At 42.1% G+C, this 20,393-nt stretch overlaps 1 protein-coding gene across 2 annotated transcripts in view; it reads right to left on the reverse strand.

Annotated features, from left to right (window-relative positions):
- LIPC (lipase C, hepatic type) overlaps window positions 1–20,393 on the reverse strand; it is a 406,391-nt gene that overhangs the window by 269,237 nt on the left and 116,761 nt on the right. For both annotated transcript variants that reach the window (XM_073586971.1, XM_073586972.1), the window contains exon 3: window positions 15,869–15,937. In XM_073586971.1, the coding sequence (XP_073443072.1) occupies window positions 15,869–15,937 (69 nt within the window). The remainder of the gene's footprint in view (window positions 1–15,868; window positions 15,938–20,393) is intronic.

Here is a 20,393-nt window from a genome sequence, read left to right on the forward strand (position 1 = left end):
GAGAGCAGCGTCAGGAGTTCAGAAGGCGTAATAAGTTGTGTTTTTTCTGTGGAGATGCCTCGCATATTATTTCTGTCTGTCCTAAACGAGAGAAACGCTTTGCACACACGTTTTCTGTTGGGGGTGTTCAACCTAAGTTTCTTCTGGCTATTACTCTGATCTGCTCCATGTCCACATTTTCCGCCAAGGCTTTTGTGGATTCGGGAGCAGCCCTAAACCTAATGGACTTGGATTTTGCTAAACGTTGTAGATTTCCGATGACACCTCTGCAGACGCCTATCCCTTTGAGGGGGATTGATGCTACTCCTTTGGCTAAAAATAAACCTCAGTTTTGGACCCAGGTGGTAATGCGGGTCGCCCCAGACCATCAAGAAAATTGCAGATTTTTGGTGTTGCATAATCTGCATGATACTATTGTTCTGGGGTTTCCCTGGTTACAAATTCATAATCCAGTTTTGGATTGGAAATCTGTGTCTGTGGTGAGTTGGGGTTGTCGGTGTGCCTTTAGTGAGGCTCCGGTGTTTTCCACCTCTCCTCAGTCGCATGATGTTCCTGATTATTTGGCGGACTTTTATGATGTATTTAGTGAGAATGAGTCTGCGTCTCTGCCTCCTCATAGGAGTTATGACTGTGCAATTGAACTGAGCCCGGGGTGTAAATTTCCCAAGGGTCGGCTCTTCAATTTATCTGTACCCGAGCACGAGGCTATGCGATCCTATATTAAGGAGGCGTTGGAGAAGGGTCATATAAGACCATCCTCGTCACCCTTAGGTGCCGTTTTTTTTTTGTAGCCAAAAAGGATGGATCATTAAGACCTTGTATTGATTATCGTGCCCTCAACAAAATTACTGTTAAATATCAGTATCCGTTACCCCTGATTTCTGATCTATTCTCCAGAGTTAAAGGTGCTTGCTGGTTTACCAAGCTTGACCTCAGGGGGGCGTATAATCTTATTCGCATTAAGCATGGGGACGAATAGAAGACGGCGTTTAATACTCCGGAGGGACATCTTGAGTACCTGGTGATGCCTTTTGGGCTCACTAATGCCCCTTCTGTCTTCCAGTGCTTCATGAACGATATTTTCCGAGATTTTGTCGATAAATTTTTGATTATCTATCTGGATGATATTTTGATCTTCTCCAAGGATTGGGATTCTCATGTGGAACATATTCGGACTGTGTTCCGGATCTTGAGGGAGAATTCCCTGTATGTCAAAGGATCTAAATGCCTTTTTGGAGTACAGAGGATTTCTTTTTTGGGATTTATTTTGTCCCCGTCAACTATTGAAATGGACCCGGCCAAGGTACAGTCCATTTACGATTGGGTTCAGCCCACTTCTTTGAAGGCCCTCCAGAAGTTTTTGGGTTTTGCTAATTTTTATCGGAAATTTCTAGCAAAATTTTCTAGTATTGCCAAGCCATTGACTGATTTGACTAAGAAGGGTGCTGATGTGTTAAATTGGTCTCCGGAGGCTGTTTCTTCCTTTCAGGAGCTGAAGCGAAGATTCACCTCCGCCCCGGTTTTGCGGCAACCTGATGTCTCACTTCCATTCCAGGTAGAGGTGGATGCTTCTGAGATTGGTGCAGGAGCTGTTTTGTCCCAAAAGGATCCTGTAACATCTAAAATGAATCCCTGTGCTTTCTTTTCCCGAAAGTTCTCTCCATCTGAACGTAACTATGATGTGGGGAATAGGGAACTGTTGGCCATGAAATGGGCATTTGAGGAGTGGAGACATTGGTTGGAGGGAGCTAAGCATCAAGTCGTGGTCCTCACCGACCACAAGAATTTGATTTACCTAGAGTCGGCTAAGCGCTTGAACCCTAGACAGGCTAGGTGGGCCTTGTTTTTTACACGTTTTGATTTTGTGGTTTTTTTTCTTCCTGGAACGAAGAATGTCAAGGCAGACGCCCTCTCTAGGAGTTTCTTTGCTGATTCTCCTGTGGTGACCAAGCCTGCTACCATCTTAGGCGAAGGGGTAGTTCTTTCTGCCATCTCGCCCGATTTGAGACGTGCTCTGGAAGAGTTCCAGGAGGACAAACCTGAGCATTGTCCCAGTGGAAAGTTGTATGTTCCTGACCAGTGGAAGAAGAGAGTGTTGTCTGAAGTTCATTGCTCTGCTTTGGCTGGTCATCCAGGTATTTTTGGTACTAGAGATCTGGTGAGTCGGTTTTTTTTGGTGGCCCTCCTTGTCTCATGATGTCAGTAATTTTGTGCAGTCCTGTGGGACGTGCTCCCGGTCTAAATCGTGTTCTCGCTCTAGTGGGTTGTTGATGCCTTTGCCTGTCCCCAAGAGGCCATGGACCCATATTTCAATGGATTTCATCTCTGATATGCCTGTCTCTCAAAGGATGACTGTTATTTGGGTGATTTGTGATAGGTTCTCTAAGATGGTTCATCTTGTACCACTCCCTAAGTTGCCGTCTTCCTCTGAGTTGGTGCCCCTGTTTTTACAACAGGTGGTTCGTTTGCACGGGATTCCTGAGAACATTGTATCTGACAGAGGAGTCCAGTTTGTGTCTAGATTTTGGAGAACTTTCTGTTCCAGACTTTGGAGTCATATTTGAGATGTTTTATTTCTGCTGATCAGGATGATTGGGTTTCATTTTTGCCTTTGGCCGAATTTGCTTTAAATAATAGAGCTAGTTCTGCCACTTTGATGTCACCTTTTTTTTGTAACTTTGGGTTTCATCCTCGATTTTCTTCAGGGCAGGTGGAGCCCTCTGCCTGCCCAGGTGTTGACACTGTGGTGGAGAGAATGCACCAGATCTGGGACCAAGTGGTGGATAAGTTATCTCTCTCCCAGGAAAAGGCCCAGCGGTTTTCCAACCGACATAGGACCATTGGTCCCCAGTTTAAGGTTAGTGATATGGTGTGGTTATCATCAAAAAATATTGCTATGAAGGTGGCTTCTCCTAAGTTTAAGCCTAGATTTATTGGACCTTACAAGATTGTGGAGATTATTAATCCGGTCTCTTTTCGTTTGGCTCTTCCTGTCACATTTAAAATCCATAATGTGTTCCATAAATCTTTGTTGAAGAGGTTTGTTGAACCTGTTGTTCCGGGGGTGGCACCTCCAGACCCTGTATTTGTTGAAGGTAACATGGAATATGAGGTAGAGAAAGTACTGGATTCCCATCTGGCTAGACGGAGACTCCAGTATTTGGTTAAGTGGAAGGGTTATGGTCAGGAGGATAATTCCTGGGTCTCTGCCTCTGATATTCATGCCAAAAGATTGGTGCGTGCCTTTCATCGGGCTCACCCTGATCGCCCTGGTGGCGTAGTTGAGGGTTCGGTGACCCCTCCTCAAGGGGGAGGTACTGTTGTGAGTTCATTTTCCCCTTCATTACTGAGGCCCGAGGAACTCCCTCTTCTGGTAAAGAAAGGTGGTGAGCCTGATTATCAAACACCTGAGGCTGATGATGATGACTGGCTGAGTGGAGTTGCTGACTGGATATAAGGCTGCCGATGCCCTTCTGCCCTGCGGGTGATTTCTCTGTGAGATCCTTGGAGACCAGTCTGAATTCCTGCTCCTCTAAAGCTAAGTTTGCTGCTCGGCCTTTTGCATTTGTGCTTTGACTTTGTTTTGCTTTGTTTTTCTGGATTTCTGCCATTCCCTGCTGGGGTGTGCTGAATTCCTTTAGCTCTGTCTTCTGAAAATTCCTGAGTGCTGATTTAGTTTTTGAAGCCTAGCTGCTTCAGGGCCTTTTTCATATAAGCTTGTTGGCTTATGTCTTTGATAGGGTTTTGGCAGATTGCAGACAGCAGCCTTCCTGTCCTTTCCTATCTAGGTAGTTTTGGGCCCCGTCTTTGCTCAGTCTATCTTTCTGTCTGTGTTAGTGTTTTCATCTTGCTTCACCATCATTATATGTTGGGGGCTGCCTATTGCTTTGGGGTCTGCTCTGGGGCAGTTTAGATTTCCCCTTTCTTTCTTTAGGCCTAGTTAATTCTCCGGCTGTGATCGAGGGGTCTAGGGCATTGTAGGAACCCCCCACGGCTACTGCTAGTTGTGTTGATAGGTTCAGGGGTCTGCAATCTGATAGTTGCCAACTTCTCTGGTTTTCTGGACTTAGCTTGTATTTCTGCTTTTGCCTCCTACGGTGACCCGTTCATAACAGGAAACCCCCCAAAAGTGACTCCATTTTGGAAACAAGACCCCTCGAGGAACTTATCTAGATGTGTGATGAAAACCTTGAAGCCCCAGGTGCTTCACAGAAGTTTATAACGTAGACCCATGAAATTTTAAAAACTCATTTATTCCCCAAAAATGATCTTGTAGCTCCAATTTTTATTTTCACAAGGGTAATAGGAGAAAATGAACCTCAAAAATTGTTGAGTAACTTCTCCTTAAAATGCTGGTACCCCATATGTGGGGGAAAATACCTGTCTGGGTGCATGGCTGGGCTCGGAAGGAAGGAGCACAGTTTGACCTTTTGAATGCAAAATTGGCTGGAATTGAAAGCGGGCACCATGTCTCGTTTGAGCCCCTGATGTGCCAAAACAGTGGAAACTCCCACAAGTGACCCAATTTTGGAAACTAGATCCTTTAAGAAATGTATGCAGATGTATGGTGAGCACCTTGAACCCCCAGGTGCTTCACAGAAATTTATAACGTTGATCTATGAAAATAAAAAAATAAAAGATTTTTTGTGGAAAAAATTTGATCACCAAACTTTTTATTTTCACAAGGGTATCAGGAGAAAATGGACTAAAAAAATTGCTTAATTTCACCTGAGTACACCTATACCCCATATGTGGGGGAAAACCACTGTTTGGGCACATGACAAGGCTCAGAAGAGAAGGAGTACTGTTTGACTTTTTGAGTGCAAAATTGGCTGGAATTGATAGAGGACACCATGTCACGTTTGGAGAGCCCCTGATGTGCCTTAACAGTAGAAACCCCTCACAAATTAACCCATTTTGGAAACTAATCCCTTCAAGGAACTTATCTAGATGTGTGACGTTCACCTTGAACCACAGGTGCTTCACAGAAATTTATAAAGTTGAGTAATGAAAATAAAAAATAATTTTTTTTGCAAAAAAATGATCTTTTAACTCCATTTTTTTATTTTAACAAGGGTAACAGGAAAAAATGAACCCAAAAAATTGTTGCATTATTTATTCTTAGCATGCAGATACCCCACATGTGAGGAAAAAAACACTATTGTGTGCACAGCAGGGCCTGAATGGGAAGGAGAACCATTTGACTTCTTGAATGCAAAATCGGCTGGAATTGAGAGCTGACGCCATGATGCGTTTACAGAGCCCCTGATGTGCCTAAACAGTGAAAAACCCCACAAGTTACCCCATTTTGTAAACTAGACCCTTCAGGGAATGTAGCTAGATGTGTGGTAAACACCTTGAACCCCCAGGTGCTTCACAGAAATTTATAAAGTTGAGCCGTGAAAATAAAAAATCTAATTTTTTCCACAAAAATTATTTTTCGCCCCAAATTTTTTATGTTTACAAGGGTAACAGGTGAAAATGGACCCAAACAGTTGTTGCTAAATTTCTCCTGAGTACGCTGATACCACATATGTGGTGGAAACTACTGTTTGGGTGCCCCAGCAGGGCTTGGAAGGGAAGAAGTGACAGTTTCGAGCGCAGAGTTTGATGAAATGGTCTGCGCTCGCCATGTCGCATTTGGATAGCTCTTGATGTGCCTAATCAGTAGAAAATCCCCATGTGTGACCCTATTTTGGAAATTAGACCCCGTAAGTATTTTATCTAGCTGTGCGGTGAGCTCCTTGAACCCCCACAAAAATGTTTTTTAGCCCCAATTTTTTTTATTTTCACAAGGGTAACAGGAGAAAATGGACCACAAAAATTGTGCAATTTTCCATGAGTACATAGATACCAAGACAACAATTCTTTTTTTGGCAAAAGAAAAATGCTACTTCCCTACTCTGTATTAACTATTTTTTTTTCTCAAAAAGAAAATCAGACGTCACTAACACTGCAACGTCCACTACTTTATTATGCTACCTTCCTACCTATAAGGCTACTCTGCAGTAACTACTAGTCACAGAAGAAGTAAGCAGGCTCCTTGCATCTTCTCGCCCAACCACTTGCACCAGTGACCCATTTCCGTCACATCTACTCCAGCCCCTTTCCCCTGCTGTCACCCCTCACCTAACTAAAATATTTAACCTCTCTCTCTCTTCTGGTATCTTTCCCTCCTCATTTAAGCATGCCATCATACATCCACTACTTAAAAAAACCATCCCTTGACCAAAACTGTGCCGCTAACTATAGACCTGTTTCTAATCTTCCCTTCATCTCTAAACTCCTGGAACACCTGGTACACTCCCGTCTTATCCGCTATCTCTCAGAAAACTCTGTTTTCGACCCTCTCCAATCCGGTTTCCGCTCTTTACACTCTATTGAAACTGCCCTCACTAAAGTCTCTAATGATCTACTAACAGCTAAATCAAATGGTCATTACTCCATGCTAATTCTCTTGGATCTCTCTGCAGCATTCGACACTGTGGATCATCAGCTCCTCCTCACTATGCTCCGTTCCATTGGCCTCAAGGACACCGTTCTCTCCTGGTTCTCCTCCTATCTCTCTTAGCGCTCCTTTACTGTATCTTTTGCTGGCTCCTCCTCCTCTCATCTTCCCCTTACTGTTGGGGTTCCTCAAGGATCAGTCTTGGGCCCCCTCCTCTTCTCTTTGTATACTGCCCCTATTGGTCAAACAATCAGTAGATTTGATTTCCAGTACCATCTCTATGCTGACGACACCCAATTATATGCTTCTTCTCCTGACATCATGCCAGCCTTTCTAGAAAACACCGGCAATTGTAATAAAAAAGTTATAGCTCGCAGAATAAAGCGATGCAAAAATAATTATTTTTTATATAAAATAGTTTTCATTGCATAAAACCGACAAAAACATAAAAAAACGACCTAAATGAGGCATCGCTGTAACCATACTGACCCGAAGAATAAAACCGCTTTATCAATTTTACCGCACGCGGAACGGTGTAAACGCACCCCCCAAAAGAAATTCATGAAACGCTGGTTTTTGTTCATTCTGCGTCCCAAAAATAGGAATAAAAAGCGATCAAAAAATGTCACGTGCCCGAAAATGGTACCAATAAAAACGTCAACTCGTCCCGCAAAAAATAAGACCTCACATGAATCGGTGGGTCAAAATACGGAAAAATTATAGCTCTCAATATGTGGTGATGCAAAAACTATTTTTACAATAAAAAGCGTCTTTTAGCGTGCGACAGCCGCCAAACATAAAAACCGCCATAAATAGTAAATCAAACCCCCCGTTATCACCCCCTTAGGTAGGGAAAAACAATAAAATTAAAAAAAAGGTATTTATCTCCATTTTCCCGTTAGGGTAAGGCTGTGTGCACACGCTGCGGATTAGGTGCGGATTCATCCGCGCGGATTTTGTAAAATCCGCAGGTGAAACCGCAGGTCAAAAGACCTGCGGTTTTACCTGCGGATTGCTCTGCGGTTTTGTCCTGCGGTTTTTCATCTCCTCAATAGAGGAGATGGCAAACCGCAGGAGAATCCGCAGAAAGAATTGACATGTCAATTCTTTCTGCGGATTGAAAACCGCAGATAATCCGGGCGGAAAATTCCGCACCGTCTGCACTGCGGTTTTTGATTCCCATAGGGAATCATGGTACTGTACACCGCAGCAGAAACTGCTGCGGGTCCGCAGCAGCCAAAACCGCTGCGGAACCGCAGCAAAATCCGCAGCGTGTGCACACAGCCTTAGGGTTAGGGCTAGGGTTAGGGCTTGGGTTAGGGCTAGGGTTAGGGCTAGGGTTAGGGCTCAGATTAGGGTTAGGGGTGTGTTGGGGTTAGGGTTGGAGTTATAATTGGGGGTTTCCACTGTTTGGGCACATCAGGGGCTCTCCAAATGCAACATGGCGTCTGATCTCAATTCCAGCCAATTCTGAGTTGAAAAAGTCAAATGGTGCTCCTTCCCTTCCAAGCTCTGCCATGCGCCCAAACAGTGTTTTACCCCCACATGTAGGGTATCAGCCTACTCAGGACAAATTGCAAAACAATTTTTGGGGTCCAATTTCTCCTGTTACCCTTAGGAAAATAAAAAATTGGGGGCAAAAATATCATTTTTGTGGAAAAAAATGATTTTTTTATTTTCACGTCCGAGTGTTATAAACTTCTGTGAAGCACTTGGGGGTTCAAAGTGCTCACCACACATCTAGATAAGTTCCGTGGGGGGTCTAGTGTCCAAATTGGGGTCACTTGTGGGGAGTTTCAATAGTTTAGGTACATCAGGGGCTCTCCAAACGCACATGACACCCGCAGACCATTCCATCAAAGTCTGCATTCCAAAACGTCACTGCTTCCCTTCCGAGCCCCGACGTGTGTCCATACAGTAGTTTTCTCCCACATATGGGGTGTCAGCGTACTCAGGCCAAATTGGACAACAACTTTTGGGGTCCAATTTCTCCTGTTACCCTTGGGAAAATGAAAAAATTGGGGACTAATTGATCATGTTTCTGGAAAAAATACGATTTTTTTATTTTCATGCCCTGGCATTATAAACTTCAGTGAAGCCCTTGGGGGTTCAAAGTGCTCACCTCACATCTAGATAAGTTCCTTAGTGGGTCTAGTTTTCAAAATGGGGTCATGTGTGGGGGGTTTCCACTGTTTAGGTACATTAGGGGCTCTCCAAAGGCAACATGACACCCGCAGACCATTCCATCAAAGTCTGCATTCCAAAACGTCACTACTTCCCTTCCGAGCCCCGACGTGTGCCCATACAGTAGTTTTCTCCCACATACGGGGTATCAGCATACTCAGGACAAATTGGACAACAACTTTTGGGGTCCAATTTCTCCTGGTACTCTTGGGAAAATAAAAAAATGGTGACTAAAAGATCATGTTTGTGGAAAAAATACGAATTTTTTATTTTCACGCCCGGGCGTTATAAACTTCTGTGAAGCACTGGGGGGTTCAAAGTGCTCACCACACATCTAGATAAGTTCCTTGGGGGGTCTAGTTTACAAAATGGTGTCATTTGTGGGGGGTTTCCACTGTTTAGGTACTTTAGGGGCTCTCCAAAGGCAACATGACACCCGCAGACCATTCCATCAAAGTCTGCATTCCAAAACGTCACTACTTCCCTTCCGAGCCCCGACGTGTGCCCATACAGTAGTTTTCTCCCACATATGGGGTATCAGCATACTCAGGACAAATTGGACAACAACTTTTGGGGTCCAATTTCTCCTGGTACCCTTGGGAAAATAAAAAAATGGTGACTAAAAGATCATGTTTGTGGAAAAAATACGAATTTTTTATTTTCACGCCCGGGCGTTATAAACTTCTGTGAAGCACTGGGGGGGTCAAAGTGCTCACCACACATCTAGATTAGTTCCTTAGGGGGTCTAGTTTCCAAAATGGTGTCATTTGTGGGGGGTTTCCACTGTTTTGGTACATCAGGAGTTTTCCAAACGCGACATGGTGTCCGATCTCAATTCCAGCCAAAAACGTCAAATGGCGCTGCTTCCCTTCCGAGCTCTGCCATGCGCCCAAATAGTGGTTTACCCCCACATGTGGGGTATCATCGTACTCAGAACAAATTGCACAATAACTTTTAGGGTCCTGTTACCCTTGGAAAAATAAGAATTGAGGGTGAAAAGATCATTTTTGTGGAAAAAATATGATTTTTTAATTGTATGGCTTTATGTTATAAACTTCTGTGAAGCCCATGGGGGTTCAAAGTTCTCACCACACATCTAGATAAGTTCCTTAGGGGGTCTAGTTTCCAAAATGGTGTCATTTGTGGGGGATTTCCACTGTTTTGGTACATCAGGGGTTTTCCAAACGCGACATGGTGTCCGATCTCAATTCCAGCCAAAAATGTCAAATGGCGCTGCTTCCCTTCCGAGCTCTGCCATGCGCCCAAATAGTGGTTTACCCCACATGTGGGGTATCAGCGTACTCAGGACAAATTGCACAATAACTTTTAGGGTCCTGTTACCCTTGGAAAAATAAGAATTGAGGGTGAAAAGATCATTTTTGTGGAAAAAATATGATTTTTTAATTGTATGGCTTTATATTATAAACTTCTGTGAAGCCCATGGGGGTTCAAAGTTCTCACCACACATCTAGATAAGTTCCTTAGGGGGTCTAGTTTCCAAAATGGTGTCATTTGTGGGGGGTTTCCACTGTTTTGGTACATCAGGGGTTTTCCAAACGCGACATGGTGTCCGATCTCAATTCCTGCCAAAAATGTCAAATGGCACTGCTTCCCTTCCGAGCTCTGCCATGCGCCCAAATAGTGGTTTACCCCCACATGTGGGGTATCAGCGTACTCAGGACAAATTGCACAATAACTTTTAGGGTCCTGATACCCTTGGGAAAATAAAAATTGGGGTGAAAAGATCATTTTTGTGGAAAAAATATGATTTTTTAATTGTACTGCTGTACGTTATAAACTTCTGTAAAGCCCTTGTGGGTTCAAAGTTCTCACCACATATCTACATAAGTTCCTTGGGGGGTTTAGTTTCCAAAATTGGGTCACTTGTAGGGGGTTTCCACTGTTTAGGTACATCAGGGACTCTCCAAACGTGACATGGCGTCCAATCTGAATTCCAGCCAATTTTGCATTGAAAAAGTCAAACGGCGCTCCTTCCATTTTGAGCTCTGCCATGCACCGAAACAGTGGTTCCCCCCACATATCAGGTATCTGCGTACTCAGGACAAATTGCACAATAACTTTTACAGTCCAATTTCTCCTGTTACCCTTGGTAAAATAAAAAAAATTGAACCTGAAGTATTTTTTTTATGAAAAAAAGTTAGATGTTCATTTTTTTTTAAATATTCAAAAAAATTCCTGTGACGCACCTAAAGGGTTAATAAACTTCTTGAATGTGGTTTTGAGCACTTTAAGGGGTGCAGTTTTTAGAATGGTGTCACTTTTGGGTATTTTCTATCATATAGACCCCTCAAAGTGGCTTCAAATGTGATGTGGTCCTAAAAATAAAATGGTGTTGTAAAAATGAGAAATCGCTGGTCAACTTTTAACCCTTATAACTTCCTAGCCAAAAAAAATTTTGGTTCCAAAATTGTGCTGATGTAAAGTAAACATGTGGGAAATGTTAGATATCAAGTTTTTTGTGTGCCGTATCTCTGTGATTTAAGGGCATAAAAATTCAAAGTTGGAAAATTGCGAAATTTTAAAAATTTTCGCCAAATTTCCATTTTTCTCACAAATAAACGCAAGTTATTTGAATGAAATTTTACCACTAACATGAAGTACAATATGTCACGAGAAAACAATGTCAGAATCACCGGGATCCATGGAAGCGTTCCAGAGTTATGGCCTCATAAAGGTACAGTGGTCAGAATTGTAAAAATTGGCCCGGTCATGAACGTGCAAACCACCCTTGGGGGTGAAGGGGTTAAATACTGCTGTCAGTGATTGACCGCAGTATTTATATGGGTAAGCAGCAGCAATCAGAGTAAGCTCTGGTCACTATTATTAGAGGAAGGGCTCATACTCATATGTGAGAGAAAAAAAGTTTGCAATCTGGACTGAAAAAACGGACGAGTGACATGCGAGTGTCATGCAAGTACAATGCGATTTTTACACCTAGCATCCAATTTACATCCGAGTGCATTGCGATTGCTATCCGATCGCAATGCAATTTTAACATGAGCTTTTACATACAGCAGTTATCTATGTCATTTACATATCGCTTTTAAAGGAAAAATTCATCAAAACACACATATATATAATATTGAAAATTCTCATGGTGATCTGCTGTGAATAGACTGAGCTTGAACTGCGGTCACCTCCTTACTGGCATTTTCCCATGGTCCAGAGGTCACCGCAGTTCAGGCTGTGAGGGAGTGCAGATTCAGTGACGTCACCACTAGTCACTGAAGCTCTGCTCCCAGCATCTCCTCATTCACCAGTGGGATTCAGCTAGGGCGGTCGCATCTTGGCACAGTCCAGGTTGAAAACTACAGGGTGGGCCATTTATATGGATACACCTAAACAAAATGGGAATGGTTGGTGACCCAGATCGGCATGCTAAATTTGCAGAATGGGCAAAACAAAAATTGGAACAGGACCCTCAGTTTACACAGAATATTATGTTCAGTGATGAGGCAAACTTTTTTGGGTGGGCCATTTATATTGATACACCTAAATAAAATCAGAATGGTGACAGTTTTCTTGTGTAGGGTGTCTTGCATTGAAATCTGCTGCAATGACTCGGGTACTGTGTTCACCAGACATCAACACAATTTCTATCCGCTCATCACGTGTTAACCTCTGTGACATGTCAATGGCTGTAAACAAATATAAACTTGTAAGTAACTCATGAAAGAATAAAGTTATGTTAACACCAAGCACACCATTGTTTTTCTTGTGATATTCTCAATAAGTTTGTGTCACATGATCCTCTTCCCATTGAAAAAAATAAAATTGGATCCAAAATGGCCGACTTCATAATGGCTGCAATTATCACCACCCATCTTGAAAAGTTTTCCCCCTCCCATATACTAATGTGCCACAAACAGGAAGTTGATATCCGCAACCATTCCCATTTTATTTAGGTGAATCCATAAAATGGCCCACCCTGTATTGCTCCCCCAGTTATTGATTACGGCATGGGGCACAACGACGGACAGGTGTGGTATATTGTTGGTCTATTATTTTACTTTTACTACAGGAGATCAAGGGCTTCGCAGGAATTAGGTGAGGTCGTAAGTATGGTTTAAACAGTCCAAAAAAAATACAAAAAGCAATCCGCACTACTGCAACACCTGTAGTGACGCACCTGTGTCCAATCGAGGAATGCAGTGGATCAACATGCCCGGGCTCTTGGGTGCCCACTGATGGAAGCAAGCCAGGAGAAAATATTCCAAACATAGCTCCCCTGCCGCATATGTTTTAAACTGATTTAATAAAATGGATTTTATGAGACAGTGAGTGCCACTGATCAGTTTTATCTGCAGTAAGTATGGTTTAATTAAGAATATTAAAGGAGTCTGTGTCTTTATTTCAATTGAAGGCTTTTTTACTGGGTGTCTGAGTTTTCTTTACAATTTGACTATGGGGTTAGTAACAGGGGCATCTTATTGACACCTCTTCATTACTAACCTCGGGGCTTGATGTCACAAAGGTGACAGCAACCCCCACAATTATTACCCCAGGGCAAGTGGGAAGCGCAAGGCTAAGTGCCAGAATTTTTGCATCTTAGAGTTGCGCCTTTTCTGGGGCGGCTGAGAGCTGATGTTTTTAGTCGGGGGGAGGGCCAGTATCCATGGCCCCTTCCTAAGCTATGAATATTAGCCCGCAGCTGTCTGCATAGCCTTTGCTGGCTATTAGTTATATGGGAACCCCAAGTCATTTTTTTTGGTGGGTCCCTCATTTTAATAGTCAGTAAAGGGTAAATATACAGTTGTGAGCTGATATTAATACCCTGGGAAGTTCCATGGGTATTACCCCCTTCCCAGGCTATAAACATCTGGCCCAAGCGTCGGCTTACCTTCTGCTGAATAAGAAAATTGCCATTTTTTTCGGAAAAATAATCTTTCATTCATTAAATACATGTCCAGCATTTTGCACACACCCTATACTAATTGTATTTGTCACTGACATCTATATATCTATTCTATTTGTATTTACTCCATCTCTCTTATCCTGTCAGCTCCTGCTGTGATTTTACAGAACCCGGCAGATATTTTACCGGCTTCTCTTCTGTCTCTCCATGCAGTATAATATATGTGTATATATATATATATATATATATATATATATATATATATATATATATACATACAGTTCTGGCAAAACTTAAGAGACCACTTTCAAATGCTCACTTTGTCTGAATTTTCTCTTTATAGGTATATTTTTTAGTAAAATGTAAATTGTTCTTTTAGTCTATAAACTTCTGACAACATGTCTTCGAATTTCTACTCAATACATTTTGTATTTTTTTTCTGACAAAGAAAAATGGTCAAAATAAAAAAAACAGTGCTTTCAGACATCAAATAATGCAAAGAAAACAAGTTCATAACCATTTAGAAACAACAATACTAATGTTTTAACTCAGGAAGAGTTCTGAAATCTATATTTTCTGGACTAACCATGACTCTTAAAAACAGCTTTCATGCGTCTTGGCATGCTTGCTATCAGTCTTTCACACTGCTTCTGGCTCAAAAATTTAAGCAGTTCTTCTTTGTTTGATGGCTTGTGACTATCCATCATCCTCTTGATTACATTCCAGAGGTTTTCAATGGGGTTCAGGTCTAGAGAATTGGCTGCCCATGACAGGGATTTGATGTGGTGGTCTCTTACTTTTTTCCAGAGCTGTACATATACACTCACTGGCCACTTTATTAGGTACACCTGTCCAACTGTGTGTTAAGACTTAATTTCTAATCAGCCAATCACATGGCGGCAACTCAGTGCATTTAGGCATGTAGACATGGTCAAGACAATCTCCTGCAGTTCAAACCGAGCATCAGTATGGGGAAGAAAGGTGATTTGAGTGCCTTTGAACGTGGCATGATTGTTGGTGCCAGAAGGGCTGGTCTGAGTATTTCAGAAACTGCTGATCTACTGGGATTTTCACGCACAACCATCTCTAGGGTTTACAGAGAATGGTCCGAAAAAGAAAAAAAATCCAGTGAGCGGCAGTTCTGTGGCCGGAAATGCCTTGTTGATGCCAGAGGTCAGAGGAGAATGAGCATACTGGTTCGAGCTGATAGAAAGGCAACAGTGACTCAAATTGCCACCCGTTACAACCAAGGTAGGCAGAAGAGCATCTCTGAACGCACAGTGCGTCGAACTTTGAGGCAGATGGGCTACAGCAGCAGAAGACCACACTGGGTACCACTCCTCTCAGCTAAGAACAGGCATCTGATGGCTACTTTCAGCAGGATAATGCACCATGTCATAAAGCTCGAATCATCTCAGATTGGTTTCTTGAACATGACAATGAGTTCACTGTACTCAAATGGCCTCCTCAGTCACCAGATCTCAATCCAATAGAGCATCTTTGGGATGTGCTGGAATGGGAGATTCGCATCAGGGATGTGCAGCCGACAAATCTGCGCCAACTGTGTGATGCCATCATGTCAATATGGTCCAAAATCTCTGAGGAATGCTTCCAGCACCTTGTTGAATCTCTGCCACGAAGAATTGAGGCAGTTCTGAAGGCAAAAGTGGGTCCAACCCGTTACTAGCATGGTGTACCTAATAAAGTGGCCAGTGAGTGTATATACACTGTATATACACTGTATATGTGTGTGTCACTGACATCTATATATATATATTCTATGTACATATATATATTGTATTCTAACCTGTCAGTGTGATTTTACTGTACACTGCACATGAGTTGCCGTCTTTTCAAAGGACCCTGGAGTGCAAAAATCGGACAGCACTCGCATGGTCTGAGTGCTGTGCGATTTTTTTTTTATCGCATCCATTGACTTGCACTGGCGAGTCTCGTCCGAGATACGCTGCAAATCGCAGCATGCTGCAATTTTTTTTCTCAGTCCAATTTCAGCTGAGAAAAAAAATCGCAGATGAGATGTAACTCATTAAATAACATTGGTCAGAGTTCAATCCGATTATTTCTTGGTTTGCACTTGTCGGTTTTTCTCATAAATAAGTATGAGCCCGAAGATGCTAACTTGTGAGACCACTCCAAAAATATGATGGACAAGTCAAGGAAAGACTACTCAAGAGAATTAATGGTAAAAGTGTCTCACTATACATTATTAGCATGTCCTATACACAATACACATCTCATGCTCAATATCAATGATAAAAAACATCTGAGAACATAAATGCCATATAGAAGAATGGTCACATCTAATATATCAAATCAATATACTGTAAATATAATATTACCTGCAGAATAAGGACTACTACTCATGGGGTGTTGCAACGGATTTTTTCCAAAATTTCCATCAGAAAGACCTAGAATTATAGACCATTAAAAACATAAGGATAACAATTTGAAAAAAAAAAAAACATTTACAACTCAATGAACATAATGCCAAAATAAACCAAAGTATGTCTGGTGTATTCCCAGTGTATATCAATAGCCCTGCTGCAAATACACATTTTAACAGATTATAACTCAAAATGATTTAAATTGTGAGGTCTTTGGAAATTAGAAAAAAGGTATCTCCTTTGATGGTGCTGTATCGCAAACATAATGTAAATGTCTACAACAAAATTAAAAAAAATGAAAAACAGAAAAAAAATCTCAGACTGGACTGTTTTTTCTTGCTTCTATTACATATTTTTTTTTGTCTCAAAAAAATACTATGAGTGTGCCACATTTTTTTTTAATACACGTGATTTGTATGAATTTTATAAAGATAGAGAAGACTAGGATAAAGTACATAGAAAAGTCATGCTTAAAGCATACTGTGTTTTAAAAGAATGTAAGACCCCCAAAATGTAAAGAATGTCATAAAAAAATAAACCCACATGTGATGAAGGAGCAGCCGCCATCTTGGATATGGGGCCTAATGCTCACCTCATGTCTGAGCTTGGCCTGTCCATTTTGGTCTGAGTTCACAAGAATTACAGGCAGCTAACTGCTCCTACCCCCCAGGGCTTGTAAGCATATTGAAGAAAACAGGATTTAGTGCTCCAATGTTGAATAGCAAGGTCTTTTAGTATGATAATGAGATAAAGCCAAAGCAGAACTTCAAAGCTTGAGTAGGAGCCACGCCAGCATGGGACAGGAAGGTGCCTGGGGGCTTCAATTAGAATATACCTGTCAGCTGGACACAGAAATACACATCCATTGACTCTCCCAGCCTCTTTGACTCCATCCTAGGATCATGGATTATGAGCACACCTTTCGAGTTATAGACTCATGAAAAATATCTGTGTGACCCTGAGGAAATCGCGCATCTGGCAGTGTGACTCCTGAGTCAGTGAGGGCTCTGGGACCTGAGATATAGAGATTGGCCCTCCACAGCAACCCAATGGGGCCATGTTTGCTCTCCACATGACAAGCAAAACAAACCGCATTCACTGGTACCTCTCATGTCCTGATCCGATCATGCTGTAGAAAGTTACCCCCTTTCTTAGATATTGGGAATAAGTTCTGCAGGGAGCTAAAGGGTGGAGATTATTAGCTCACCCTCTGACACAGGGGGAGGAACCCAGCATGCTTAAGAGCTAGCAGCACATGGCAGAGACACTCACTCTCTCACAGAAGAACCAGACGATGATGATCTAAGAAGGAACTGGGGACAGATCTGCCAAGGGGAGCAGCGACCCGCGCTTTGGGGTCTGTCCGGCAACTAAGATTCTTGTACCTGTGGATGGCAGAGCTCCCGGCACCCACATGCATCCTACAATCTGGTAAATTGACCTCCAGCTTAATATCTCTAAGTCTTGTACCCTTATTGTTATATTTTACTGTGACTGCAAATCCACTGTAATTCCATTGTATAGCTTACTGTATATTTCTGTAATTATCTAGTGCGCCCTTAAGGCAATTAAACCATAAAATTAATCTTGGGCTGATGCTTTTACTCTGATTACGAATCTTAGAATACCCAGCGGGTAACAGGACATCCTCCCCGGCGGCCATTTGCTCTAGGTGCAGTTCCCTTACTGACCTGAGAGACAAAGGGGGCACCAAAGAGCTGTGCCTGTGTAGTTACATCACATTGGTGATGTGGGAGGAACTGGTCTTTCCTCCACACCATATAGTTTGTATTTCAATTTATATTTTACTACTGACTTAGTCGACATCTGGCTGCAACGTTTTTTTGTTTAAATCCCCTTCATGACAGCCAATACATATATTTACTGACCTGAGATATAAGGGCATATCATCCCCATACAGGTGACAATCCAGCAGCTGTCAGCTGTGCCCTATAGCTGACAACTTGCTGTATCACAAACGATCAGTGTTGGCACCGTTCATATCTGTTTAGCCCCTTAGTTGCTGCTGTCAAAAGTGACTACATTAAATAAACGGTTAATAGATTGTGGGGGCTTCTGCTTTAATCTAACTGACACACAGAGATCATGATTATGTGGTCCTGATGTTTGCCATAGCAGTTCAAATAGCGGCCTTAGAGTCTGTCGGCTACAGCGGCCAGTTCAGAAGTTAGTGACATTTAGGTGGTAAACAAACACTTTTTCATTCCGGCTATACCACTTTGCATTAATTTCTGAAAATCACCTCAAGGGTTAATAAACTATCGGACAGCAGTTTTCAATATGTCAGGGGGTGCAGTTTTTAAAATGGTATCATGTTTGGGGTTTTCCAATATATAGGACACCCAAAGTCACTTCAAACTTGGATTGGTCCCTCAAAAAAATAAATTTTGTAAATTTCCTTGAAAAAATGAAAAATTATTGCTACATTTTTAAACCTCCTAAAAGGCTAACAAAATAAATTAGCATTTTAAAATGGTGCTGATGTAAAGCCATGAGGGAAAGTTATTTATTAATGTTTTTCTGTGGTATGACTATCTGGATTAAAGGGATAATCATTCAAAGTTTGGAAATTGCAATTTTTTTTTTAATTTTTGTCAAGTTTCTGATATTTTTTTATAAATAAACACAAAATCTACCAATCTAAGTTTACCACGATCATAAATTATAATGTGCCACAAAAAAAAAAGTCTCAAAATCACTGGGCTTTGTTGAAGCATTCCAGAGTTATGACCACATTAAGTGACATTGGTCAGAATTTAAAAAATTGGCCCGGTCACGAAGGGGTTAAAAAAAATTCCTGAAAAACAAACAAACAGTATCAAGGCAGCCACAAATAAGCTAATCCTACAATTAAAATATGTCAAATTCCATTTAAATGTGAAGTTCTTTCATCTGATTTGAAAATAAGTCTTGTTGTCTTAGAAATTGAGCCAGTAAACACTTTGCAATCCTAGAATTCATTAAATAATTTGCAAACCATTTAGAAAGGTAACTACTTGTGGATTTAGAAGATTTCTACATTAACTACCGAATATCAAATCTGGATAAACAATGACATAAAACACAATTAAATATCACTAAGATGGCCAGTGAATAAAATGTTTAGGAGAGGAGTGGCTTTCTCAATGAAGAGTGCCAATTTAATTGATAAGTAATGACAAAAAATCTGGTCTGGATTCAGACCTGGGCAAAGTGCGGCTCGCAGGACACATCCAGCCCTCTGGCTGTTCCCATCCGGCTCGCAGACCAAGACAACCGAGGGGCTTAAAATTGTGGCCCACAGGCCGCACCATGCCCTCCCTTGGCAGCCGTCACCGCTGTCTGCATCCTCCGAATGCCGCCAGCCCCTTCTTCCACTAATAAGTGTGTGAAACAGCGGACACAATGACATCATTTCATCGCATCAGCTGTGCACTGCGGAGAGTCAGTGCACCAGAGTCAAGAGCAGAGCGCTGGGGAAACGGGTGCAAGGCGAGTATATGATGTTCTTTGTTTCATGTTTATGGGATGTTTGGCTGGACATGGGGAGGCTATGGGGGTCTCATGCTGGACACGGGGAGTCTTTGGGGGACTCATGCTGTATATAGGGAGGCTATGTGGGTTCATGCTGTATATGGGAGGCTACGTGGAGGCTCATGCTGTATATGGGAGGCTATGTGGAGGCTCATGCTGTATGTAGGGATGCTATGTGGAGCTCATGCTGTATATAGGGAGGCTATGTGGAGCTCATGCTGTATATAGGGAGGCTATGTGAAGCTCATGCTGTATATAGGGAGGCTATGTGAAGCTCATGCTGTATATAGGGAGGCTATGTGGAGCTCATGCTGTATATAGGGAGGCTATGTGAAGCTCATGCTGTATATAGGGAGGCTATGTGAAGCTCATGCTGTATATAGGGAGGCTATGTGGAGCTCATGCTGTATATAGGGAGGCTATGTGGAGCTCATGCTGTATATAGGGAGGCTATGTGGAGCTCATGCTGTATATAGGGAGGCTATGTGAAGCTTATGCTGTATATAGGGAGGCTATGTGGAGCTCATGCTGTATATAGGGAGGCTATGTAGAGCTCATGCTGTATATAGGGAGGCTATGTGGAGCTCATGCTGTATATAGGGAGGCTATGTGGAGCTCACGCTGTATTTAGGGCTATGTGGGGCTCAAGTGATACAATTACTATTATTGTAAAATAATTGCAATGATTATATTAATATTAATTTTGAGTAGAATTAATTTCAGCCTATTGATTCGGCCATCCACAACAGTCACGGTCTCTCATGTGCGTGAAAATGAATTGCCCACTCCTAGTTTAAATCATAAGTGGTCTTCTCAGACTGGAGGTTTTCTAGAGAAATTTCACTAAATCTTTAAGTTCCTTCCCACACAGTCGTTTGTTTTTTTTACATCAGTTTTATTCAGTTTTTAAAATGCAGCATTAATTCCATGCAATACTTACAACAGT

The sequence above is a fragment of the Dendrobates tinctorius genome, unplaced genomic scaffold (genome assembly GCF_039654945.1).
Source record: "Dendrobates tinctorius isolate UK_male_01 unplaced genomic scaffold, ASM3965494v1 ptg000097l, whole genome shotgun sequence".
In the NCBI taxonomy this organism is placed as follows: domain Eukaryota; kingdom Metazoa; phylum Chordata; class Amphibia; order Anura; family Dendrobatidae; genus Dendrobates; species Dendrobates tinctorius.